Below are 22,333 nucleotides of genomic sequence, written 5' to 3'. Positions count from 1 at the left end.
TCTGTATGCAAACCCATTTCTTAGACAAGTGGTTTAAGATGCAGGTGATTCAAGATGAAAAACTTACACTCATGGTTATGGTTATCAGCATTATTACTCACTTAATGTTACTTGCACACTGCGGCAGAGAATAGTTGAGTATTAAAAATAAATTTTTACCACAACAGAAACAAAGGAAATTACTAAAAGAGTCTGACAAATTGCTTCGAAAAAGCAGATATTATAAAATATGTAATATTGAGATTTGTCTACCGTTATGCACACTTGATAAGTTTGAAAATCTCCAGTCTGAGAAGTTTTATTTAATATTTTAAATTTTTAACTGAAGATAATTTCAATATTATTGAAATCTTACACCTTCTACTACAAAGTAAATTTTACGTCGATATGCTTGCTTATTTTGAAAGTTACAAAATGATATTCATTATATAATGACTAAGAAAATGCCCAGTAACTAAAAAAAAAAAAAAAAAAAAAAAAAAAGAAATGCACTTTTCAAACTATAACTCATTCATTCACATATAAAATAACAAAGATTTTCCTGACAAATTCTTCTGTAGGTTTATAAAAGGTTTGTACGTTAATTTTAAGACAGTTAGCGCAAAACTCAGTTTTCACTAATCTAAAAAGTTTGAATGGAAAAAAGCAACTTAAATTTCAAAATTCTGAACGAGAATTACATACATACTCCATTCACGAATTTTTACGTGATACTGGTATATGTAGAGTCATTAGGTTTATTTCGGAGCAGGAAACAGGAAAAACCAGCCATGCCTTCGCAAAAATTCGAACTCTGGACTCTCCGATTTCCAGACGGACGTGACACAAATTACACCTCAAAGCTACGCGATAATGATCGAAAACATTCCTTTCGTTCTTCCCCAATTAAAGGGCAACTGGATAGGAGAGGACGCAGTCCTCAGAAGCATGTGGTAATGAAAGATCGTCCACCACACATTTTTAGTTCAAGATATTTATTATTTTTGATTATTTTTTGGAGGCAGCAAAAGTGAGAAAAATCAGCGCTGCCCTGTCCAAAATTAGAATTTCGGACCTACTGATTGCTAGTCTGACGTGGTTCCAATTACACTTCCAAGACATATGGGTAGCAAGAGAAAGGTCCTCACACATATCACAAGAAATTTAAATATTCCAATAAATTTCTGACGAATACAATTTAAAACAAAAACATTGAGATTTTTTTCACTTTTCATACTCTCCTGCTATTGGTGGCACAATAATTTTGTAGGCTGCTTCCTCATGTCTGCTACTTGTCTTCATTACAGTGTGGAATAGACTTTTGAAGCTCACAACTTTACTAGAGTACAATTTAAGAGCTTTACACTGTAAAAGCTACTTTCATTATCTACGAAATAAACATTTTCTAGTTGGATTACTTGACCTGCGACAATCAATATGGAGAAAGAAACGATTTTAAGAAGAGAGGACAATAGTTTTCCTTGACATTTCTAAACTGATATGACAACATTTGCTTCAATTGTTCATTATTTTTTTTCTTTTCACTTTAGAAGTGGCTTTATAATAATAAAAGAAACAGTCCTGAAAAAAGTGTTTTAATTAATCAGTTAAGTAAGTTTTAAGTTAGATAAGTAAAATAAGTTTTGGGTAAGTTACTTTCCCATAAATCTTAAACCTTTTCCAGCAAAATGAAAGAAACCCTTAATTCGTGTACACATACTTATTGTTTTCTTTAGAAAATGCGTAAAAAACCAAGGGTAAAGGGAAGTAGCAAATAAATTAAAATTTGATAAAACTTTTAAATACAATGCAAAACAAATATTTAAATGCTTCTCTTCGCCTTCAAGAATATCAGCTTGAAAATAAAATCTCCAATAAGTGTAATATCTGTTGCTGCTAGAAAATCAAAATATTTAATTTTTGTAATGACAATGGTCAAAGACGCTACTTCATATAAACATATTGCTGAGAAATTGAAAGCATTACTTTATTTGCGTTTATTACCAAAATTAAATCACAGTTATTTCTCCTTTTAGTAACTCTTCATGAGCTACTTAAGATCTATGAATCACAAGGAGAAAGCACCAGCTATATAACGAGACAAGAAGACGGTAGAAAAATCAAAAGTAGAATATCTTGTAATTTTCCTTTGTGGAATAATGGGAATTGTCTCCATTTTCTCCCTGAAGCATGGACAATCTTAAATGGATCAAGCAACAAATTATAGAGCCAGGAGCCAAACTGCAACGAATACATTTAGAAGCAACGGACAGACTAAATATTATTAATTAACAATTGTAATCTGTTAATGTGGTATAGGTTCCTAAGTGAATAAATATGTTTTAAAAATATAATTAATTAAAAATAATGATCAATTAAAATACGATGTAACGAAACAATAATTTAAAACATTATCTTAATCTAGTTAATATATGTAATATAATTTTAAAGATAGAGACGACAAGTCTTGTACTTGGTTCAGAAAATTTTCAGTTATGAGGACCGTCGTTTCTGACATACAATCAGAAAAATTTTCAAGCCTTTTTCATCAGTCGTCCTTGAATGCTAAGATATTTTACCATGGAAAACATATACTCACCAGTATAACTACGAAAAGAAAAAATTATTTTTCTTGCAGAGATGATTCAAATTAAACAGTTTCGAACAAATTAATTTATAAAAATCTATCAAAGGGATATCGTAAAATTTTGATTTCGGAGTTAAATCTTTCCGCAGCAAATAAGCTCTTTTATGGGGGTTTATCTAAATAAGCATTCATCACGATAGCTAATAGCAATTAATGGTTCTCAAATTTTTATGATTTTAATATTAAGCGGATCATGGGCCGAATTAGCAAATTTCTCCAGCCGCTCCCCGCGGCCAGGTTAATGTATGCATGATTTATATACATACCCAAAAGATTTTATCTCACCTTTCTTCATGAAATGGTTGATTATTTTATTGATGCTTCATATTCTTATCCAGGACGGCGAATTTACATTATCCTTCTATTCTGACTTCGGTAATCAATTGTATGTGTAGCAAGAGCATAGTCTTTTTCAAGCACGGAAATATATGCTTAATGTACAACATTGCTTCATAAAATCATCCAGTCCACTAAACACACAAGTAAGAACATCAATATCAGTTTGGTGCATACTGACAGGAACTTCTGCACCACGGTAAACAAGAAGGAAGACAAACGTTGGTTGAGAGGAAATGGGCGTTATCGTGATGTAGACGTACAGAATGACGAAAAGGATCTGTGTTCTTTACAAGTAACGAAGAATTTTCGTGAAGATGACGGGACGAAACTCACCCATATTAGGTGAACACTGTGGCCCGTAGCTATCTTTTTGCATGCCACTGTGCATGAACAAACGCAGTATCAAGGTCCTTTCTGCCTGTCCCGAACGTTTGCTAAAATAAAAAAAAAACATACATATAGAGATGATATATTAAGATTTAAGTGCAAGAAAAATTAATTTAACTCAAAATGTAGTGCACATACTCATACACATACATCAGAATTTAAAATTAAGCGTTTAAGACAAAATTAGTTCGCAAATATATTACTATGTGATATAATAACAATTTTTTTTTTATCCAAGGGTGAGTCTCTCAGGAGATTTTAGTGTCTGCTTGACGAGCAACAGAGTGATAAGTTCAAGACAATCAGGATAATGATATGTTAAAAATGTAAAAATTAACGGTATGAAATTTCTAAACTTAACTTCAGCACGATACAGTTCTAATTGTTTCATTAAATTATCTCTGAATGAAATATCATTTATTGAAGGATACTCTGAAATGGTGTTTTTCAAAATTCGAAAAGGTGTAGACCTGTAACTGACTACTAAGGTTAGATTTTATTATTTCTTAATTTTAGTACTACTCCTGTTGCTTGATTCTGAGTTTTCAAAACTTTCTGTTTTATTTTACAAATTTAAGAGGTAATACTCTCAGTTTTAAATTATACTAAAAGTCAATTGTCTCTATCTTATTATTTCATTAGAAATTTTGTGTTGCTTTAATCTATATTTATGGATCAGCCATATCATTTACGCTTTTCCCATTTTTTTCTGAAAACAGCCCCTTGTTTTAGTAGGCTTAACTTGCCTCTAAGAAATACCTTTATGAAACGAAAACAGTTAACTAACAGCCATTTTGGAACCAAAAAATTAGTTTCTTTCATAAGGCTTTTAAAAGTACCTGTCTATCATAACCACTTCATTTTTCTCTTCTGTTTTAAACAAGAATATATTAATTATGTGTAAATAGTAAAATGCGTAACAATTTTGACTTTACTGAAGAAGAGAAGTTCTTAAAGAAAATGCAGCCGAAATTTTTTTTTAAAATAAAACTAACGTTTTATTAATGCGATCAATTATTTTGTAAGTAAAAATGTAGATCATGATTTTTCAAAAACTAATTATTTTAGAGCTTTATTAGAATTATTTTCTCACCTAATAGATCTTAGGAAAAGTAATTAATGTAAATAAACTCAGATAATTCTGAATACTTTACGCCATAAAATAGATCTTCTTCTCCGATCTTTATCACCTTATTACCATCAGTTAATAAGATTATTCTCCTCCCTTAATTATAAGTAAGTAATTATTAAGATTAAGCAGATATGATAGCTAAACTTAGCGAAGATAATAGATCTCAAGCTCTCACTTTTATGATACTTTTAACAAGGCTAGAACAAGCATGTTGACTTGCGAACCAAAGGTTGCATGTGGCCTTTGACTCATTTTTTGCGGCCCTCAGATCATCCTGAGAAAATAGCAAAAGGCGTATAATTATAATATATAGATAAAATTATGAATTCCACACAATATCGAGGCGGGTATATAACCTCGGTTGCTAAAAAGGGCTTTTGAGACAGTCTGTTTACAAAAGTTGTTTCTCAACTGAAGCTGCGAAAGTGCCAACCATTTTACAGATGGAAAGAGTAGAAATTGTGGGAAGAGGATATCCCCGAATTTTAGAAATCTCAAGGGATTCTCAAGAAGTCGGAAATTTGAATCGTGCTGATTTCCACTTTCGGTATTACGCATACGTGTGAACAATTGTTCTTAATTATGGAAAGGACATATTCGTAGTGAGATCTAGGTTAAAAGACATTCATCTGACTTCAGTTTTGAAATTCACTGGCGCCAGCAGCATATCTCCAGATCGAAAGCTGGTTTCTTAAACAATATGCTAGGTGCAAGGAAAGAAACAAAAGGTATTCATCATCTAGAACCAGAATTTCCTTATATTTATTCCATTTTTAAAGAACTACAGCATTAGGTAAGATCTGCTTGTATTTAATCACTTTTTAAATACACCATTAATTACAAAAATGTTTTTTTTTCGACCCGCATTATTCTATACTGATCACAGTTCGGACCAATTGAGGTATTAAGTTTGACATGCCTGGCCTATAAGAATAAACTAACTCTTAATAAGAAAGAAGCGTGGTTGCCTTATACAGTGAAAAGCAGCATTTTGTAAATAAATGAAGTTTTCCAATAACAAGAGACTTACTTAAGTTATTATGAGAAGAATATAACTTTCAGAAATATCATTTAAATCAGATCGATCTAGGATCAGTAGCAAAGATAAAAATTATTTTTATTCTCATGTATTCGACGTAAACATATATTAAGAATGAAATTCTCATAAATTTAATTTCAATTGTAAAATATGCGAAACGCAGATAGATATGATACTAAAATTGCAGAACAACAAGAACAAAATTAAGTTGTTATATGTAACTCTATATCAAAGAATGTAAAATTTGCTTGCTGTCTTTAGAATTAAAATTTTATACACAGTATTCGACATGCAGTTATGACAATGTTAGTTCTAACTGCATTATGAAACAATTATTCATTGTCAGTTGTTTATTACTTATTTCCTTACGTTTTGATGTCTCTTTGATTGTACTGTATAAATTAAAATTATGTTTGTTCGTTTACACACACTAAATGATCGAAATTTTAAAAGCTATCGAAATAATTATGGAAAATAATCATGAATTTAAATTCGAACTGTTTTTCGAATATTTCTGCATACTGTTATTATAAACAAACAAAAAAAGCAATGTCAATGAAATGTTATTAAACTGAATAAGCTCTGAAATTTCTGTCTAATTGTCTAAAACATATTAAATAGACAAGTAGATTCTAAGTCATAAATAGATTTTGCGTTCACTAGTTAGTAAATTGCTACAAAATGGGAGATAAATTGTTAACTTAATTAGCCTTACATTAGCATTTTTACATTATGTAAACACATTGCGTGTTTACATTAATTTTATCATAGCTGTCAAAACATTTATGACTAGCTTCATGCCCAATTCTTTAGAGGATTTTAAAAGAGTTTATCGTGAAAAATAGAAAACATGAGTACTAACGGTAATTACATGATTAAAATGATAGCATGGAATAAAAGCATGCTATTATTTATAACTTGGCTTAAAATAAGTATTTTCATAATAATTTCGAATGGCCTTTTGAACCTGCTTTTCCAAACGTACCTGCAAGATAGATGAGCATAGTAGTTACACTTTGGCCAGTACAAAAAATGACTACTCAATATTTGCCAAACACAAATGATGTACTTAATACACAAAACGTTTGTACTTACCTTGGTATTCTACCCGTCTGTTCATAGTAGGACACTCACTTCCCTAAAAAGACAGAAATATTAATGAATGCCTTTAATCCGATATTAAATTAAAAATTCAGTATATTTCATGGAAATGCCCCATAAATGTTGTCTAAAACTCGCATTTTATAAGAACATGAGTTTTTCTTCAACAGACAGGGCATGTTGCAAAAATTTATCTTAAATTAAAAATTATAGAAAAAATGACAATCTAAATTTTCTGACTGCACCCTATTCGTATAGATATATACGTTAGTTAATTTCTTAAATCGGATTTAAATTTTCGACAAGTGAGTTTCTGGACAGCAGGGAAGTGACTGACCTTGCATTTCGCCTTGAGCTGTGATTGCAAAAAATAATCATAAAACAAAACTTACCTGTATATTAAACTTGGATTAGTCTCAAATAGAACTCACAGGTTTAAATAAGTGAATTTGTCTCTTATTCATAGTATTATATTGAATAACTTCAGTATCAGCACTTTACCTTTGTCTGTAGACAACTAAGTATATAATATGAAAATAAATTTAGCTTTATTTTTAAGTCAAATAATAATTAATATAAGTAAATATATTTAAAATTTCCTAGTACTATATCTATTACTATCAATATCAGCACATTACCTTTACCTGCAGAAAAACAAATATATAATTTAAAGAATTGAATAATCTGCATTTTTAAGTCAAATAATTAATAATATAGGGAAAGATATTTAAAATTCAAATAGAAAAACTAAAATATACTTTCAGAATTCACCGTTCATGTAATAAACGCAAATTGTCTGAAAAATTTAAGTTATTGGAAAAAATATGTCACCAGTTCTTTATTTAAACATATTGTTCTTATGATTTACAAAACCATCTTCTGTTTTCCTGAAGAAAACCAAGTCATTACATATTTAGAGTGAAAACTCTATGAAATAATCCATTCATTTGCAGAAAGGAAATTAAATATGGAATAAAATTGCCAATCCGTAAAAGTACCAATTTACATTTTTGAGCACATTGTGAGTCCTTGAATAGATTACTTCAATCCTGTATTTGAATAATCATGTGATAGTGTACAACGTAGTGATAGTGAAAGATGGAGGTACTATGATGCGGTAGGCTTCGTGATGCATGCCGGTAACACTAAGTCTGCAACAGCGTTGCCGCTTCTTTCGGTTTCTGAGCATATGAATTTATGAAAAATGAAACTATGATTATCTTATGAAAAATAAAGATTTTTTCAATTGATTAAAAGAAAGGGCAAAGACGATGGCAACCATGGCAAAGACGATGTTAACTACTCGCGTACTTTTTAAAAATCAGTAGAATAAAGTATTTTGATGTTGTTGGCTGTGAATTTCCTGTCCTAATAAATAACGCAAAAACAAAAAGATACACATAGTGGATGTAAGAGAAAAATCTTAAGGCCAAGAATTTCAGAAGTGGGATTGTCGATTTCGATGTTAATCTATTGTGGCTGAATGCTATTGAGGGTCTGATGCAAAAACTAAAAAGGTACTTTTTTTCTCGTTCTAAAGTTATTAAACGTCTCAATGAAACCATTAAACGTATGTATGAAAGCTTTTAAACATATTTTCAAAACTATTAAACGCTTCATTAATAAGTGTCAAACGATTAACCGTGTATAAAAAAATAACATAAAGATGTCTTTCCTTGGCAAGAGATGCAAAAGCGATCTAATTGAACTTGCGACGGAATATGGGGAAACGGTTCCACCAGTAGCCACTGTGATTACGATTAAAAACATCATCATTAATAGTAAAAATTATGACAAACTATTTGTAAAACAAGTCTTTGAAAGGATTATTGAAGAAAGACTTATGAAAGAAGAAGATGAAATATTAGAAAAACAAGCACAATTTAGAAATTGAAGAACGGGGGGAAAACAAAGAGAGTTAGAAATTGGAAGAACGGCAAAACAAAGACTATTAGAGTGTCAAGAACACGAAAAGCGAATTCAGTTAGAAGCTGAATATCGGTGAAAACAAAGAATTTTGAATTATTTAAACTTTTAAACGAAAATAAATTAATGTCCGAAACATCAACAGGAAGTAATATAAGCACACGAGAAAACAAAATATGCATCGATTTGAAAAGTCTTATGCAAAACTTCGATTTAAAGGATGAAGATAGCTCTTCATTCCTAATAATATTTGCACGGCAAGCTAAACGGGTGGGGTTAAATGAAGAAGATTATGTTTTTCATTTATTAGGACTTTTACCTCTCGAGATCATACAACTGATCGCCAGAGAATCTGAAGAACAAGCTAATGAGTACGTATTTGTTAAGTATTTATTATTAAAACGTTTTAAGTTAAATCCAGCAAAATTTCGCCAGAAATTTGTTAATCATATTAGGAATCAAAAATACATGGACGGATTTCGTTTTCAAAATTTGTAACTATTTTAACGAATGGTTAGCAGGATTAAAAATAAATGATTTCGATTCTTTAAAAGAATTAATTATAACAGATGAATTGCAAAGACGAGTTCCGAATTCTATGAGGGAACATTTCATTGATTCATGGACTACATATGTAAACGCGAATGAACTAGCTGGAAAATTAAATGACTGCGAAAACGTTCAATCAGGACTACAAATAAACAATGAAAGTAAAAACAGTTCTAGGTTATGGCCTTGGGATGATTCTGAAAACACTCCGAGAGTAATGAATGTTAGTATCTCTAATAGATTTCAAAGCAGAGACACGATGAAAAGCTACAAATATTGGGAAAACATAGACACATTTCTCCTGCACATAAATATAATGAAAAACAAAAACTATTTAATTCTTCTACTTAATGATCAGGATAATCCCAAATGTTTTTCATGTAATCTCTTTAGTCATATTTCAAACGATTGTTCCTATCTCTGCAAAATTTGTGGACTGAAAGGCCGTTCAAGGAAATATTGCCCTGAGGAAAAAAAAGGAAGCTACATTAAACGTGCACGGTCTTGATGATTTTTCCGTAGCAGCTGCTATGTACTATACTTAAGGAATGCTTTAATTAACAGTTCTTGTATTGCGTCTTCAATGATTGACAGGCAAGCGTCGTCATGTTTACTTAAAAGAACAGACTGCGAAAGGCCTGGGAATAAATATTTCATCTCGGAGTGACTATTTGATTTCGAAAATCAAAAGTGTTTAATATAAAGTCTTGGCTCGGCATTTGTGGATTTAAAAATTGATGACGTAGTGGCAAAAGATATTCCAGTATTAATTGTGCCAGATTCGGCTCAGCCAGTTCACTTATTGGTTGAAAGAATATTCGAACGTTTTATCGGGTTCCGAAGTTTGCCCGCAGTCACTTAAAAACATACATATTGCCTTTGCCAAATTTTATGCGGATATGATACAAACAGCCAAATGGTGGATCTCTGGAGGAAGAATTAAAAGATATAAAATATTTTGGGTTCCCAATTTAGAAGTCTCTATGTACCAGAATATAACTGCTCTCAAACGTGCCGAAAAGTCTAGTCTGCAGAACATATTTGAGACTGGAGAAGGCAAGCTTTCCAACTCAGAAATAATACAAACAATAAAATGTAAATGTTTTCACGATTTATTTCTAAGGTTAACTAAGGAAATTATGGGAAATGCTATGTGACTTCGTTAGCATGGTTAAAAAACAATACAAGCTGCCACTTAAACACTGGATTTTGCAGATTCTTCTGCAAAATATTTTGCTTGTTCTTAAAGCCTCCATTGTCTTCTCGAGAAAAATAAACTCGTCTTAAGAAAAAATTTAAATCTCATAAAATTGGTAACGCACTCAGCCACTCAAACTTCAATTCTGAATTTGAAATGGAAAAGCTGAACGTAGCTATCAGCAAGCTAGTAAATGTTAAACGTTCAGATGTTGATAATATACGTCCTAAACGGAAGCACCTGAGTTTAAATTCTCAACTAACTATGTGTGACCTTTACAATCGAAGTTGGAGAAAAGAGCTCAATTTGGACTAAAGCTATCAGTTTACTATTAAAGAACAGAGAAAATCACGTGTCATTCGGCAGTAATAGATGTATTAACTGGTATTCATATCAAAAGCTATGGTACACATGCTGGCTTTGGAAAGTACAATGGAACAGATTAAAAGATTGTTTTTCTTCGGAGCATCAAAAGACATGAAAGAGGCTTTGGACAGACATTACTCCTGGCTATGTTTGTGAATGGAACTCAGCCTATGACAGAGCCTAGAGCTTAAAACGCATCCACAAATTTAAGGCTATTAGCGTAGTTCGTAATATACTTGGCTGTATCAAATATTTCTTACTCAGTAATTTTATATGGTCCGATATCAAAAACGAGCTGTATCAAATATTTCTTACTCAGTAATTTTATATGGTCCGATATAAAAAACGAGCATAAAGCTATGGAGAATTTGAGATTGATCTGCCTCAAGATTCAGTTATAAATCTTTTGTTGTTCAATATCTCTATTAGTGAGCTTCCAGCTCTTCTGGTCAGTGATTGTTTTATTAAAACAGCTCTCTTCATTGATGATTTGGTGATCTGATGCAGTGGATCAAAAATCAGGAAAACTAAAGTATTGAATGTGAATAATATTTGAATTATTATTCAAATTCAAAATGCTGAGTAACTCTGAATGCTAAGTTGAACAAGCTTTAAAACTTTGATGTTCTTCAAATGATATAATTTTAAATCTAACCAAGACATTTAATTTAAGGGGACTCATACACTTTAAAACTCATAAGATGTTCCAAAAGGTGACTGTTGCAAGAATTGGGATAACTTATTAAGCAATTAGTACCAACTTTTTACAGCTGACTACATGATATAGCTGCTTTCTGAAATAGTAATCAGAAATTTTGTGTTGCCACAAATATTTTTATAATTTAATCCGATTGGTGACAACATTTTTCGTCATGTTTCCAACTTGCGCGCACAGTTTAAAACATTCTGTTTCATAATTTAATTCCGTATTTAATATATAGCTTTTATAACATTTGGAAACTACTGTGAACCTAAAATTCTAAAAATTTCATGTTAAATTTTTATTTTATTTTGAGTTGAGTTTATAAAATGTATTTTATTAAAAAAAAGTTTTAATGTTTTCGCCCATAAAATTTTTCAATATTAAAATATTCATCAGATTGTCGGTTCAGTTAGAAAATAGTGCGCATATAAAGAATTCCATAAAATTTCAAGTATGTACCATTAGCCATTTTTAAAATATCATGCGCACAAGGTGGAAACACGGCGAAATATTTTGTCACAAAGAGGATTAAATTACAAAAATACTTGTGGCAACACAAACTTTCTGGTTACTAGTTTTTAAAGCAGCTATGTTATGTAGTCAGCTGTAAAAAAGTTGGAAGTAATTGCTTTTAAAATAAATAAAATATCCCAATTCTTGCAACAGTCACATATTCGAAGATCATGAGGGGTTTAAGGTGTATGAGTCCCCTTAAAGACAAGATTTTATCTCTCCTTTAATAAAATGTTGGTTGTAGCATTTTTTTTCCAATTTCATATCTGCCTACTTTTGGGCTGTTTTCTGGACTCTTGCCTGTAATGAATTTTCACGTCTATTCCTATTGCTTCACCGCAGTTGTTAACTAACCTAACCTCAGCTGAACACGAGACACGAAAAGTCCAGTAATTTTGCTATAACACCTTTGAGGTGTCATTTATAAAACTTCAAAATGTCAAAAACTTAAAGACTCAAATAGATGTCAACTAGGCCAGATACTTTAATGCAAAAGATCTTGGTGTTGCTCGATAATATGAGATTTGATCGTATCGTGGCACCCTCTAGACTCCAATAACATCCAAGTGAGGCCTTGTCCTGAAAGTTAAAAAAGAAGGGATGTGTGACTCCGCAACCACTGGCAGCTTCCCCAGAAATTATTCAGAAACGTTTCCCCGAGAATGAATGTTCTTATTTATAAATTAGCGGTCAATGAAAGACAGGGTCATTTGTCCTTCAGGTAGAGAACATGGCAAACGCTTTTTCGTTTATAATGTGGTCAGTGCTAAAACATTATCCTTCAGGTTTTTCACATTAACAGAACATCGACTGAAAACTTATTTATAAATACTTGCATAATTCGAATGCCCTTGTCGGTTCAGTAGCACCACAGTTGGTACCAAGTCATTGAGGAGTACAGGAAAGTGAGAGTGCAGATTTCCTGGAAAAAAAAAAGGAACTACTGTCCTCTAAAAACATAGGTATTTTATGAACTTTCCACCTGCTAAGAGACTAATAAATATCGAATTTAGAAACGTTTAAGACTGAAATTTTTGCAAAGAATCCAAGTGGAAAGACTTGGCAACGTCTTCTGGATAAGGGCTATAATATCACGGATGTTCTTGTGCTACAGCTGAGGCATCATTCCATCTTTTGACGGGAAATAATTGCCTCAATGCTTGTATAATGTACAGCAGACACAGGAATTCTAAAACCTTTTCTCTATTTAAGGCTGGAAAAAGGTTATTTAAACACGTATTCTGCATTTAATATTTTAAATTCTGACTTTACCTTCATGGAAATTAAGTATGAGTAAGTTTCCCCTTAATTGTCTATATTAGAAGCCCGAAAAATAAATAAAAATTCTGTTTAAATCTAAGAAATTATCGAATTCGTATAATGAGTGAAACATTAAATTCTATTTTTAAACCACTCTGACAATATTACTTTAATGCCTGCAAAAATTAACTCTTAAATGTGTACTTCTAAAATCATACAATCTTCGAAATTTACTTTTACGCCGTCATAAGCTTCAACAAAAAGTTTCTCACGTTATATAGGAAACTTTTAAGGACACTTAGGACTTTATTGGAGGATATAAGGAATATCGTTCTTAGACTTTTTAAAAGTTTTTTAGAATATATAAATAATAGTAATAGAACATATCATAATGAAGAATGAACTTAATTTTTAACTCACTTTTTTACTATTACAAGTCATCAAAGCATGAAATCATTTAAGTAGCTCATTGCTGACTGAAATAACGAATGCTTTGATCAATAATTAGATAGTTTAAGCTTTTTTTCATAATTAAGAATATACGCAGATTTGATACAAGGGTAACAACTTACGCTTAAGCAAAGACTAAGAGTTTAATCTCCCTGTGCGAGAAATGCAAAATGGATATAAAATATGTTAGGAAAGGAGTTAAGAATGATTTTTTAATTTTTATTATGAATTTAGGTTTAAGTAAGTTTATTTTTAGTTGTTGAATCTCTGGTTATTTTTCGTCAAATTTAACTTAAAAGACGAAATCTAAAAGGATATTTTCCTTCATTATTCTTATCAATTTTACAAGTTTTAATTAATAAAATTCACAATATATCCACTGAAAAACAAATGTTAATTTTTATTGCTTTATTTATTTATTCATAAATATTTTGGTTTAAATTTCCAAGTTTTGAATTTAGTTTCGATTATGTTACGCTTTTATTCACGAAAGAGCAATAACCTGACTCGAAAGACGTATGATGTACGACTAAATATTGAGAAGCAAACCTCCTTCACAGGAGTGAAACACATCTGTCATTACAATCGGTACAACTTACGCTGAGTGTCGACAACCCCAAATTCCACCTCCTATACAATAGGCGCTGAAAGAAGGAAAATAAATCGATCACTCTCTTGGACACAGAACACGAAGCATTTACTTTCCAGTAAAGCAATGTATGTCTGAGGCAAATGTAAACCACAATTGTTAGAGTATTTATTCGAACTAAAATGGCAGGTTGTATTTATGGCACTGCAGTTTGCATGTCAAGTAATTTGGAGATAATACGGGTTCTCCTCAATCCAATAAAATCTGATATGCTATCGTATCAATAAGATTAAAGCTAATATATGTAGCCGAACTAAAATTACCATTAAAGATTTCCATTCGAGAAAGATTTGTTTATCCTTTTATTCGTAAGATCTAAGCATTCAAATCAGAAAAGCAATTATTACAAATTTCTATGAAAGTTCGAAGAGAGGACTTCGCTTGGCAGTCAGATAGATTTATTGCTCTTCATAAAACATATGTGAAAGAATCTATTAAAACTTTTAATGAATTTGGAATGGTATTATGAATTTTCTAGTATTTTATTTTGAGGTTCAATAAAGATGCTTTAAAATATTTTTTTAATAAAATAAATTTTTAACAATTTAGAAATGCCTTTAAAACTAGTTTCTAAAGTGGAATATAGAAAGCGATGTATATATAGAGAGGGTGTTTTAAAACGATAGTAACGCTGATGTCTCTTAACAGAGTGTAAGTTATATTAGACATTTAAAAACATTCAGTATGTAAAATCAGAGAGATACTCTCCGGGATTTGAGTTTCGAAACTTCTGGTGCTAGCCGGATTTGCTTCCAATTACGCCACGAAGAAACGAGGGAAACTATGAGAAAATTCTTTGCTCGTTGGTCCTAGAGCCAAGATTCCAGATTAAGAATGAAATAAGAAAGGCAGGCTTTCGCACTAATTGATCATTTAACACACTTAAGTAGAATAGTAAATCCTTAAAAGAACTCACTAGAAACAAATTGCTTTTTCTACGCTAATTACAACAAAAGAAATAAAATTCTTACTTAAAATCAAGCGGAATATCGTTAGTCAAAATTTCTGGGATAATATAGGGATGTTGTTACAGATATTTAGGCAATAAAAAGTTTTGTGAATGCAAACTTCTAGAAGGCACATTTTTTGTCAGAATAGTTTAAAAATATACACAGAAAATTGAAATTGTTGTTTAAAGAAAAGCTAAAATTAAAAAAAGAAAATGTGAGATTTTATTATGTTTTATGTGGCCGCTAATATCATTAGAAAGAAACTGTGTCACATAGTTTTGCCAGTTCTTTAATGAAAGTATTATAAACCATATACTTTTAGATTTAATTTTATGAAGATAACGAGAGGCTAATCAGCCTCTCGTTATCTTCATAAATTAATCAATTAAACATTTTTCTGCAGAGGGCATATGTAAAACTTTTGACTTCTTGTGTATTGGCAAACATGAGTGACGTGATCAAAACCGTGTTCATCTGAACATCGTACTTGAATAATTTCTTAATCTCGAAACACGAGTATTTACGGCCAACCTTTTAAATGATACCATTCGCGTAGTATGTGAAATACACTGTGTATGTGTGCAATGTTATGCTTGAATTACATTTCACTTTTAAGGTATTCATTCCTGTATTTAATTGCAATTACATTGGTATTATACAATTTATTCACTGTTGTATTTAATTCCGATATGTAAATTGTTACGCAAACAATTTTAAAACATTTAATGATATTTTTCGTATGTAACCGAGAGACAAACAAAATTAGTATATAATATCATATTAATTAAAATACATTGTGTGATGAGAGTAAAAGAACGTTGTCAGAGATAATAAACCATTATGAGGAGATTCCTGAATAACACTAATTTATAATCAGAAAATAAAAATTCCTAGTATACAATTTATCATAGGCTAATAGCAGATATAATGGGCATACTCACTACATAGAAGTTTAATTCATAAATTATGAAAGAAAGAAATAATTTTTTGCTTCATATTCACGTAAATGTCTTATGTAAAATGTAAACTAACGTTCTGCAAAAACTAGAGATTTCTATAGAATAACCAAGCTCATACTCTTCTTCGCGTCCATTTCAGTATAATCAGTTCATTCCTTTTCTTATTATCATTTTTCAAAATCTCTTCATTTTTTGATAATTCTCTTCTTGACATCGGCTTAAGAATCTTGTTCATTATTATAAACCTTTAACAGCATATTTTTTCACCTTCTGTGAGAGATTTTTCTGCTCTGTAGGAAGAATATACGGACTTGACAACTGCCAGTCTGGTTCGTCGTAAACGAGCAACTTATGCTTACATGAAATCGAGTATTAATTCCTTGTCATGTGTACTTTAAGGGGACATCAAAAATCAATTTGCAAAGAGATTTCGCTCATTCAATCCAAGAATTTAAGATAAATGTGTAGAGTGATTAGGTTTATTGGAAGCAGAAAAGATGAAAAATATGCAACCGCCTTCGCCGGGACCACGGACCTCTGGAATACCGGGCCAGCGTGCTACCGTTACACCACGAAGGCACGCTAGGGAAGTGGGAGAAATACCTTATATATTCCCCTTTTTAAAGGGCGACTAGGGTTTTAGGGAACCTAGTAGACAAATCCTGGGTGCGGAGTATCATCATCCACAACCCTTTTAGTTCGGGCACCACTTGTAGAGAGATTAGGTTTATTGGAAGCAGAAAAGATGAAAAATATGCAACCGCCTTCGCCGGGAATCGAACCACGGACCTCTGGAATACCGGGCCAGCGTGCTACCGTTACACCACGAAGGCACGCTAGGGAAGTGGGAGAAATACCTTATATATTCCCCTTTTTAAAGGGTGACTAGGGTTTTAGGGAACCTAGTAGCCAAATCCTGGGTGCGGAGTATCATCATCCACAACCCTTTTAGTTCGGGCACCACTTGTAGAGAGATTAGGTTTATTGGAAGCAGAAAAGATGAAAAATATGCAACCGCCTTCGCCGGGAATCGAACCACGGACCTCTGGAATACCGGCGCAGCGTGCTACCGTTACACCACGAAGGCACGCTAGGGAAGTGGGAGAAATACCTTATAAATGATCCTAATGAAACAAATTCTGTAAAAATGAAGAAGCGGACAAGTCATACATGCATAACTCTGAAGACCGTAGAAACAACAAACCATCTTAAATGAATATCTCTGCTTCAGCAGTTTCGTTACGCAAATTAATATATGACTTGATTTAATACAGATGTTTCTTTTCCTTTATTGGCTAGAATAAAATTTATGCAATCATATATGGTTGCAAGAACATTCTAGTTTGCCTTTTATAGTTACAAGCAATGCTAAAGGCACATAATGTACTTCGAGGTATCTCACATTAAATTATTAATGAATAAACGGAGTAGAAGTAATTACTGCCTAAAAATATCTAATGCCACGAAACATCACGGGAAAAATATTTTGGGAACACAATTAGCAAAAAGCAACAAATACTGACACCAAGATACATATTGTACATGTCAGGTAATCTAGCTACACGGAACGTGTGTGTATTTCATTGGTTTTTCTCCTGAATTATACAAAATGCAAATAATATCTAACATTAAGATATTCATTCCGAGACAGTTATTCTTGCATGCTTTGCTAAAAGGTTTCAGCATTTTATGAGAAACTTTGTAAAATAAGACGTGTTTTAAATTTTATTTTTACGTGCGTGTATGTGCGTGTGTGGAAGCTCGAATATTAAGGATTATGAGAGATATACAACACAAAAGTTGAACAGACAAACACTCGTTTGCTTTCTGCCTACGCAATCCCATTTCAAAAAATATTAAACTGTTTAGATTTGAATAGGATTTTTTCCAGATGCGAATATCCTCGTCGTCCTATTTTTTGAAAGGTTTACTTCTCCGAAGATCCTTTCTAAGATAACAGTCAAGTTTTTATTTAGAGATTAGTTAGAAAATATTTTGGAATAAATAAGTTTATTTACTTAATTTTATAGCAAAATGCATTCGAAAGGTTAGGAATTCATCTTAATATCATTTTTATTATATCTCTCGAGGCTGTTAGAAATACAACTGGCATTTGATTCTTTTAATGCAAACTTTTTATATATTTTGTAATCTGATTTCTACTTAGACTAGAAAAGAAAAAGAGTTTTTTCGCTTGGCTAATTTTAGCGGTATTTAAGCTTAACATAAAAAAGAACTATTTCCCTTGCTTTTTTTATCCTTATACGAAATAAAGGATGCACTGTAATAGAGAAAAATTTCGGGTATCGTATTTCAACAGAAATACACATTTTGATCTTTCCCGACTACATTTTCGATGATATTTTTAGTGACGGCTGTACGTACGGGCAAAAAAAAAAAAAAAAAAAAAAAAAAAACTATTTTTAACAAAACGGATTCGAATGAGATTTTTTCCCCGTGAAATCTGCCTTACATAATTATGTATTTATGTATGTGTACATGCATCACGCGCAATCAAAAACGACTAGCGTTAGGATTTTGAAATTATGCATATGGGAACTTTTATAAAATCTAGTTGTGCTCTTCCCGTTTTTATTGCAATCGGCAGTACCAAACGTGTGTACCAACCATATACATACATATAATATTTACATCCCCTTACCGGGCATAAAAGTCCTTATCCGGCCTTTAATTTCGAAATCCCTGATCGTAGTTAGATACTTCCAGTTACGGAAATGGTTTGAATGAAATATTTATGTTTTGCAAAGCGAAATTTAAAAAACTATTTTTGACAAGTAAAGAAATCGAACTTCAAGTGCAATCTCTCATTTTCTATACTTCTATTTGGAAAAGTTTTATACTCGTTATGAAAAAATAAAAGTATAAAATATTTGACATCCGTACAACAAAAATTGACCGGGATGTTTAATTTCAAAATTTGCCATTTTTAATGTCACTTTCAATTTGTCTTGAGAAAATGGTTAATTAAGTTAGAATAATTCAAGAAAATAAGTTTAAATGGAATGCAGCAAAAATGTGTATAATTTAATAGGCCGTACAAGAACGTCATGTGGTTTCCATATCAGATTTTTCAATTCGGATTTTAAAATAGCATGCCTCCAGTTGCGCCTTTAACTTTTCTGTTTATCCAGCCTAACCATTTTTAATCAGTTCATTCGAAAGCTGACATTATGATTTCTCCGCATTTTGTCATAATAATATTTTTTAACGTTAAACCAGATTTTTTTGTGTTACAAAAGTTTTTTTTTTTCTTATTATCACTAATAAAAAATATTCTCCTTTTTAAAAGGTCATAGCAATACTTATGTAATTAATAAAAAAGATTTTCTTGTGTATTAATATTTGTATAAAATATTTAGGATATGAAAATTTATATATTATATAATATGTCATGTTGGATTTCAATATTTCTTTTAATGGAAATAAGAAAAGCATTGAATGTCTTATTTACGAATTATAATCTCATACAAATTATGTATATAATACAAAATATTTGTTGTTTATTTAATACCAAAAATAACTGGTTACGAATATTTGGATTCTGTGAACATTTCGTTCACTGTTCGTAAAGTCTGCAATAATATGATTTATTATAAAGAAGACAGCACTTTTATGGTTTCAATAATATTAAACAGAAGAACAGCAAACTGAGCTTTATCTACTTTAAAGGAAAGGTATTATTCTATAGTTGAAAATGTTTTGCATGAAAGACTATGAAAATTATTCTCTATTATGTTTTAGATAATCAAAATATTGCAATAATGTTAAGACACAAACAATTTAATTTTGCTGCTTGTGTGTATGAAACTGAACAGCAGCAAAAATGAAGAACATTTTTTTACCACAAGAAAAAGTGTTTGGACTATTTGAAATGAAACGTAAAGCTACCACAAAAGTATTTTCTGTTTCAGAGGCACTGAAGTTTCATTTTCTACGAGCCAGAATAGTTTAAACGTGGAATGAAAATTTGTGTTTTATTATCATAAAAATTGTGTCCGAGGAACTCCAAATTAAATGTTTTGAATTTCTAAAAAAGAGCAGAAAATAATAAACAATTCTTTTTGAGGAAGAAAAAATGCTGGTATTTTTCTATTTAAAATGATTCGGATCAAAACTTTCGTTAGCTTTTTTTTTCAGGTATTTAACAACTATAATGTCCCTACATAAACCAATTATAAAAAAGGTAATATAAATATACATATAACTGACTATTAAGACAGAGGATCTACAGTAATCACGAAAAGATAGTCTTTGAAAATGTACTTTATGTGGACAGCATTGTATTAGTTATAGGAACAGGAGTAGACTTTAAAAAAAGAGTGTTGCTTCCTTTTAGATTCAATGCGTGCTGAATGCTCTTAAACTGTGTTTAAAATTGTTAGGATCTAAATTCTTAGCTAAATTTCTAATAAATTTAACAAAATATATTTTTTACTAAAACTTGCACGATGGAATATCTTGAAAGTTTCAGTTTCGGACGGTTTTTTTTACGAAATACTTATGTGCGATTCGGAGATTCACTTGAAATTTTATCGAAGACAGTGTACATACCCTTCATGCTTTTTTTTTTCAAATTTCTATGAGAACTAAAACTACTCACCATTCTAATACACAATTTTGTTTCATATTAAATCTAATAAAAGCTTCAAATGGGTAATAATATTAGAGTAAAAATTACAGATATGGAAACTGACTTTTTCAAACTGCTATTATTAATGAATGGTTTCGAATAATGTGATTTGTATCACTGTATAATTTTATTTTTAAAACTATTGGGTTTATAATTTTTAAAGATAAATTGCATTTCACCAACAAACAAGGAAATAAAAGAAGGTTGAAGAAGAGAGTTTAAGAATTTGATGAAAATGCTAAAAAAGTCAGTTTGGTTCCAGAAGTGTCAAATTCGATCTCTCTTCATACCAATTTACTTAAATTCGAATACTTATGCTTTAAGATTTTGAGATTTGCTTTTTTTATAGAGCTTGGAAATCTTAAGCTAGAATATTTTGTCAAATTTCGCGTTTTACAAATGTTGAAGAAAAACAGTTTATGTTCCAGTTTTTCTGCCAGACATGAATAGTTAATAACAATTCTTCTAACAGTTGATAGTAACTAGTAATTTAAAAACTATTTTATGATTTTAATTCCAGTTAAACATTTTGCCCGAAATAAACGCTTTTTTAGAATTTTTCTCCCAGTTTTAATATAGCTGTTATAATGATGATAAAGGCTCGAAAATTCAAAACATATCCGTTTATACCTAAGAGCTAATTAATAGTTCCTGACACACAGCTGTCTAAGACTTAAATAATATTCGTCTGCCTGAAATCTAAATGCGTTAACGAAAAAACTAATACTAAACTTTATGCCTTGGAAGTATTAGCATTTTTTTATTATTGCATCTAAAAATTTAATTAAAGCTGTTTCGCTTAGTTAGGTTCTTCATCTTCGAACACTCACAGCAACTGTCAAAGATAGGCAGTGATATTCCAAAAGTAATAAACATTTTTTTGTATTATATGTATGTCATTTCCGGCTTTAGTTTAATCGAGGAAAGCTATCCAGAGTAAGGTCTAAAATTAATTCAGAGATTTCTTTTCACTTTTACATTTTCATTTGAAAGTGTAAATACGAACAATCAATAAATAAAAATAAAATTTTTTACTCGTGTTTCAGGTTGTTTATTTTCCTCGTTTCATTCGATAAAAAATATTGCTGAAAACTGATTGATTGAAATTCTTTTCCTTTTTCATTATGATTTTCAAGAAGCACACATACAATTAGTAATATTTCTTAAAATACATTCTACTAAATACCAATTTATCAGCAAAAACGAATTTAAAACTAATATATTTCATTAAAAACTCGCATTTGGTACAAAAAAAAGTTTTTCTTTCTCAGAAATTTTACTGGCTTTTAGAATAAGGTTATTTTCGAACGAAAACAATAAAGTACTAACACATCTGAAACCCTAATACAGCTTTTTCTCAATCTCAAAAAATCTTTCATTATTAATAGGAAGGCAAAATATAGGAAAGCAGTGTTAGCAGCTATTCTAGGGTACAAGAAGCCGATACTTACCAGGCAGTGTTCAAACATTATTTTTCACCAGACCGTTTTTATTTAGTGAAACGATATGGTTATGACAAAGCTCATTAAGACTAT

General features: G+C 31.0%; 1 protein-coding gene across 1 annotated transcript in view; it reads right to left on the bottom strand.

Annotated features, from left to right (window-relative positions):
- Nucleotides 1–22,333, bottom strand: part of LOC118185701 (carbonic anhydrase-related protein 10-like) — a gene marked incomplete at its 5' end in the record, with an annotated part of 459,955 nt that overhangs the window by 44,786 nt on the left and 392,836 nt on the right. The window contains 2 exons of the mRNA XM_085808190.1: nucleotides 2,912–3,399; nucleotides 6,619–6,661. Coding sequence (XP_085664316.1) covers nucleotides 3,368–3,399; nucleotides 6,619–6,661 — 75 coding nt within the window. The remainder of the gene's footprint in view (nucleotides 1–2,911; nucleotides 3,400–6,618; nucleotides 6,662–22,333) is intronic.

This window comes from Stegodyphus dumicola, chromosome X1, assembly GCF_044657685.1.
Source record: "Stegodyphus dumicola isolate Sdum_Otavi_A_Nest chromosome X1, ASM4465768v1".
Taxonomy (NCBI): domain Eukaryota; kingdom Metazoa; phylum Arthropoda; class Arachnida; order Araneae; family Eresidae; genus Stegodyphus; species Stegodyphus dumicola.
Note: the sequence above shows the minus strand (reverse complement) of the source record. Positions and strands in the feature narration are given on the sequence as shown.